This window comes from Cibotium barometz, chromosome 7 (genome assembly GCF_041138505.1).
Source record: "Cibotium barometz isolate CiBa-2024 chromosome 7, ASM4113850v1, whole genome shotgun sequence".
Classification (NCBI taxonomy): domain Eukaryota; kingdom Viridiplantae; phylum Streptophyta; class Polypodiopsida; order Cyatheales; family Cibotiaceae; genus Cibotium; species Cibotium barometz.
In genome coordinates this window covers 23,908,712-23,914,897 of record NC_141052.1, presented here as the reverse complement: position 1 = coordinate 23,914,897, position 6,186 = coordinate 23,908,712, and the positions used below count along the sequence as shown (strand labels likewise).

Here is a 6,186-nt window from a genome sequence, read left to right as displayed (position 1 = left end):
TTAAGCATTCAATGCTTGGTCAAATCTTGTGTTTCTTGGCTTAATCCTCTACTAGACTAATTGCTATTGATGGCCTTGAAAGGATTTGAGCTCATTTGAACTCTAAGGCCCCAGATCTGGACTCCCTGCATACTCTATTTTTTGCACACAAAATAGAGGATTAATTTGCTAATCAATGATTAATCAATACTAATCACTATATTTTGGTGCAATCGAGGGTTCAAATTAACCATTGGGTATCTGATACAGATCCCTATAACGTCAGATTACAATTCGGAGATGGTTTGATACTCCAACCATTCCGTGTAGATTTGTTATCCTTGGTTTAATGTAATTTCTGGTGAATTTATGCTGATAAATCTATTAATCATCACCTAAACACTAGATTAAGTTGTAAAAGGGTAGACACTGCCCTTGAATCTTGAAATTGGATCAAGACGTAAGAACCCCGTCACATCATCATGAGTACGGCACAAGAGAGCCAAATTTAACGGGGAGTAGTTTTACACATGGTAGACAAAAACCATGTATCTGCTCATGAGGAAAAATCTGTGGGGGCTAGTTGAGGGAAGAGATGGATGCCCAGAGGTGAGAGGGAAAAATGAGTGGAAGAGCAGGAATGAGAAAGCATTAGGACTTATCGCAGTTAGTTTAAATGATAAAATCATTCATCACATCACAAGGATACAATGGGCAAAAGATGCATGGGATGAACTCGATAAATTATTTGACACTCAAGCAAAAAATTCAAAGATAAATCTGTTAATGCAATTCTACATACTGGATATGAAGGAAAGTGAACCTTTAATCACACACTTGAACAAATATAAAAGCATTAAGCAACAACTGTCAGCTATTGGCAAAAAGGTAGAAGATGATGAGGCACTAACAGTGCTTCTGAAGAGTGTGGGGACAAAGGTGAATATGAAAACATTGTAGCAACATTAAAGAATGTACCTGAATTGAAGCTGCACGAGATAGAAGGAGCTTTACTACAGCAAGAGACTAGAGTCAAAGAGAAGAAATGGCTGGACTCAACAGCTGGAGAAGAAAAAGCATTCTTCACCCAAGGAGGATTCTCTCGAGGATGAGGACGAGGAAGAGGCAGAGTAGGAGGAAGAACCTTCACTTGCCACAACTGTGGAAAAAGCAAGGACACATGGCAAGAGACTTAACAGCAAACCCAGTGGAGAAGGAACGACATCGGCAAACTTCATAGAGGCTCCTAAGGAGGAAGTGGAGTCAGATCATCTTTTCTGAGAGAGAGAGAGAGAGAGAGAGAGAGAGAGAGAGAGAGAGAGAGAGAGAGAGAGAGAGAGAGAGAGAGAGAGAGAGAAACCCCACAACCCAATGTAACCTGCCCCAACAACAGAGTAAAACCACCTCTGAGCCACCGATGATGTAGGCCATGTGGTAAATATATGTGTGAGCACTTTAGTCAAGGTCACGGGCACTTGTAGTAGCCTTGGACACATAGAGAGAGAGAGTGTCAAGGACTATGAGTTTAGGGACTTGAGGCACTGGTCTCGGACTATCAAGTAAGAGGGAAACTTGGTATAGGGTCTAGGTGTGCTAGGAGTATTCACTTGAGGGGAGGTGTTGAAATGTACAAGTGAATAGGGTGTGTGGGAACAAGCCCTTAGCAAGAGGCTGTAAAAGAGAATTTGTAAATGTGAGAGAAGCTGTGAAAAGGTGAGAAGTATCTACTGGGAGAGAATAAAGGATAGCATGAGAAGATATAGGAGGTGTGGAGAGAATCAAGCAAAAGAGGTGGAGTGAATCAAGGAGAAATCAGTGGGATTAGATGCTTGGATGTAAACCCTATGAATTGAGGCATTGGCCTAATGAGAATTTGTTGGTTTTTGATTATCCATGCCTACATTAAGCTATCAGTTAATTAATCACATCTTAATTATCGTCTAATCTCTTTTCTAATAATGTTGATTCTATCATTTGATCCACCATAGCTCATCACATTGCTGCAAATTTAACACACCAATGGTAGCTAGCTTCAATCTTTCAAGCCTCCCTCTTGCTGTCAACAAGAGCTTTGCTGCACCTCCTTGGGACACACCTCCCTTTGTCAACAAGAGGTTTGCTGCACCTCCTTGGGACACACCTCCCTCTTGCTGCTGTCAAGAGGTTTGCTGCACCTCCTTGGGACACACCTCTCTCACTCTCTACACTCTCACACAAAGCATAAAGAGGCACATGTGCTAAGAAAAAGCATCTCCTCTCAACTCTCAACTCTCTCTCTCTTCTCTCTCTCTCTCTCTCTCTCTCTCTCACACACACACACACACACACACACAAGAGCAAAGAGTAAGTAGAAGGCAAGAGATAAATTAGCACAAAGGGGGATTGTGTCTTTGTATTATAAGAAAATGGCTCTTATTCACACTTGGGTGCCCAAACTTATGAAACTAACTAATTAAGCTTGGGCATGGGCAGCTTTTCTTATACTGATTACAACTTTTATAGTGCCTTTTCATGAGACTTATTACTAACTCTCATATGTGGTTGAAGCAATTTTGTTAGCCCCAAAATGGGTTAACAGTTTAGCCTAATTAATCTTGGGCATGGAAAACTTTTCTTATAGCGATACACTTTTATAGTGCCTTTTCATGACACTTATTGCTCACTCTCGTATGTGGTAGAGAGTGAGTTAGCCCCAAAATGGGTTAACAGTTTAGCCCAATTATCTCAAAATGGGTTGACAGTTTAGACTAACTGTTAACAATTATCTCAAAATGGGTTAACAGTTTAGCCCAATTATCTCAAAATGGGTTAACAGTTTAGACTAACTGTCCCAAAATGGGCTAACAATTTAGCCTAATTGCCTAAAAATCATATCTAGCTAAAATTCCATGAAAAACCAAATCCCACAACTAGTTTTTCATGCTAACTCAAAATGTCAAGAAGCCTTGTTTTGTGTAATTTCATGTGACCCCATGTTGCCGATATTTGTTCATACAATCTATCGCAAAACCCTAAAACCGTGAACACTGATCTACATATTCACGCCATGGTATTGCTTGAAATCACTAGCATTTCTACCTCCTCTTAACTCATACTAACCCCCAACCTTCAAAAAACTAAAAAATCAATTTCTTTTAATCCATAAAAAACGAGAAGACACATGTATGAAAAACCTGTACTAGTTTTTCATGCCCAAAAAACGTATTTGTTTTTGTAAATAGAGCTCATTATTCCTTAACAGATATACCCTCTTGACACCATTTTTATTATTCCTTACAGATATACCCTCTTGACACCATTTTCATTCTCCACACTCACTTCTTGTATAAAGTTCACGTGTGCATCTCTGAAAATTCACACCATGAAAAACCCATGGTTTTTCACGCCATGTACATTGAGAAAATGCATTTCTCTATTGTACTAACTCTTTCTAAGGATGCATGGCGCATCTTGGACGAAAACAACACTCATCTCTGTCACAAATCCTTTCATATGGGAAACTTGTGTATCCATCTTCACATCACTTCTAACCAACCCAAAAGTTATTTGCCTCCCCCTGTTTGTTCCACCTCCACCAATCTATTTACCACAATTAAATTCACCAAAGCCCTATTAAAGTTGCACAAGTAGAGCCAAGAATCACGAGGACCTCTGCACGAAAAGCAGTTCACACATGGAACATGGATCCACCATCCTACCTCCTATCCTTGGCAAAGATCTTCAATAAATCTCTGTTTAAAGGCTTTCCCTCCTCTTAAACTTCATGGATCTAACATCCTGTCCCCTAAAGATCTTCAATAAAACTCCATGTAAAGGATTTCCCTCCTTTTGAACCATAAACACCATTATTACCAACTAGGCATTGATAAAGGAGGCTAGGGCACATCATGAATGAATGTTTTCTATAGTAAGAATTAACTATGTCCCTAGATCATGACTTCTAAAACATGAAAGTGAGGCTAGAACTCCTTCAAGTCAACACAAAGTGTGGAGTCACCCCTTGTGTGTGATGTGCAAGGAGAGGTAAGGAAAAAGTGCAAGCAAGAGGGGGGGCACAAATTGTGTGTGAAGCGCAAGCTAGAGAGAAGGGGGCACCATGTGCACAATGTGCAACAAAGAGGTGATTATGCTAAGCCGAGAGAGAGAGAGAGAGATTATTAACGTCTACAAGAGGCCAAAGTGGCCTATGAGACAAAAGTACCAATATATCCAAAACTCAAGGAAACTAAATGTCTCGAGTAGAAAATGAATAATGTATCGACGATTGGGGCTGCAGCCCAACGGGTCGTGGATGCCATGTTCTACATAGCTCTCCGGCTTTTTCCAAGGTTACTCCTCGAGGTGGCTACGTGGGCCCAATCGACTCGTGTTCAACGGTGCACAAGGTCCCTGCTATTTTGAAGTTTTTGGTAAGGGTGCGTTGGCTTGTCTCGAACATGTCCCCCCATCTAGAGTGCAGGATGTGGTCTCGATTTCTACGAAGCTCGAGGAGAAAGAGCCCAAGGCAACGTTGGTCATACTTACCACAGAACTTTTGGCGCATTCTTGTAATTGTTGTAGCTTGCACCTTAAGTGTAAATTTTAGGCTCACTACCATTCTTATTACATTTTGTGAAAAATATGCAATGTCAATTCTATATATAGTCCAAAGGAAGGGTTAAAGAACATATTGAATTTAGAGAGATTTCAAAGTCAAAAAGGGAGCTTTAATTCAAGAGACTTCCTAGAGCAAAAATGATTTTGATTTCTATGCTTTAGTCAAAAATTTATAATAAAAATAATTTCACAAAAACCTGAAGGAGACAATGAAGATGAAGGGAGCTCCAAAGATAAATGAAAACCCTAGCATGGCAACCACCCAACCATTATATATACCACTGACCCGGCCACACACCATACTCAAGCACCCCCCTTGTCCTTACTAGTACCCCTGCACATGCACCCACAAAAGTTGCTCATTCACCCTTAACCACATAAGCGGTGATGTGCAATCTTATGTTGTCATTCGGTCCCATGCTTTGCCAACATGTTCTTGTTAGGGTCTTAACACTGATTTCTTAATTTAGCCATATAAACCTCTCTACAACTTGGTGTGCGTTTTTATGACAAGCCTCCCTCTCATTATGTCTTAGTGAAGTGTAACTAAATTGTGCCATCGTCGTTAAATGATCACATTAAAACACCATGAAGGGGGTCAAGTCATTGTGGCCCTAGCCATGTCCATTGTCCACTGATGATTGCTCTTCAAGTGGCGCCCCTTGCCAACATCATGCAAACCATGAAGGCCTTCAAAGGGGATTTTGCTAGCGAAGCCGTTGGGAAGCCATACACTTAATGTATGTATGCACACCTGATTGCATTGCCCAAACAATGTGTACATATGTGTGCACACTTGTGTGCGGTGTGGTACATAGCTATACAAATGGGTACATAAATATATATATCATGGATTCAGATCATGAAGTTCATCAACCAATACCCATCTCAAAATTACAATACAAAGTTTTGCTACAGCTCAAAAAGAAAGAAGGCTTGCCTTATAAAGAGGCTACTAGGTAAGAGCTTCAGCATTGTAGAAGTCTTTCAAAGAAATGCACAATTCTCTCTTGCCGCCCATGGTTATGATACAGAATTTTGAATTCTCAAAAATATACATTTTCTTGTTTGTTAGGGTAATGTAGATGCACATCATTTTGGGGATATAATTACATGTGTTACATAACTACAGAGGATGACAGAAGCACCATTCAAATTCCAGATTTCAAGGAAGGAGGAATCCAGATGTAACCGTGAGTTCGAACATAGCCCACCCGCTCAGTGAGTTGGTCTGCTTCTGGTGGTCCTCTGCCACCCTGTTGATACACTAGTGACTTAAATTCCCCCTCGTCGATCCGGTGCAACAGAGGTGTAAAAATCTCCCACGCCGCCTGTTAAGAATTTTCACATAACAGAACTGTTCAAGTGGTCACAAGTGAAGCCACTCACTACTAGCTTGAGGTGTTTAGAGCTTACCCGCAGTTCATCCCTACGAACAAAATGCTGCTGATCTCCACGTATCCTGCTCTTACAACTAACTATCAATGAGCAGCATTGATAAAAAGAGAATTGCTCTATACTACATACATGTTACACAGTTGTGCAATCCCAGAGACATAATTCGGAAAAAATCCGGAGTTTATGAGCCATGCCCAACTTTATGTGCCATGC

The 6,186-nt window shown here is 40.6% G+C and overlaps 1 protein-coding gene across 6 annotated transcripts in view; it reads right to left on the bottom strand.

The window, feature by feature from the left end:
* Positions 1–5,623: 5,623 nt before the first annotated feature.
* LOC147636800 (glucose-6-phosphate 1-dehydrogenase 6, cytoplasmic-like) overlaps positions 5,624–6,186 on the bottom strand; it is a 49,677-nt gene continuing 49,114 nt past the window's right edge. For all 6 annotated transcript variants that reach the window (XM_086800357.1, XM_086800354.1, XM_086800355.1 and 3 more), the window contains exons 15-16: positions 5,992–6,037; positions 5,624–5,906 (exon numbers count right to left, since the gene is read on the bottom strand). In XM_086800357.1, the coding sequence (XP_086656483.1) occupies positions 5,727–5,906; positions 5,992–6,037 (226 nt within the window). In that variant the 3' untranslated portion in view covers positions 5,624–5,726. The remainder of the gene's footprint in view (positions 5,907–5,991; positions 6,038–6,186) is intronic.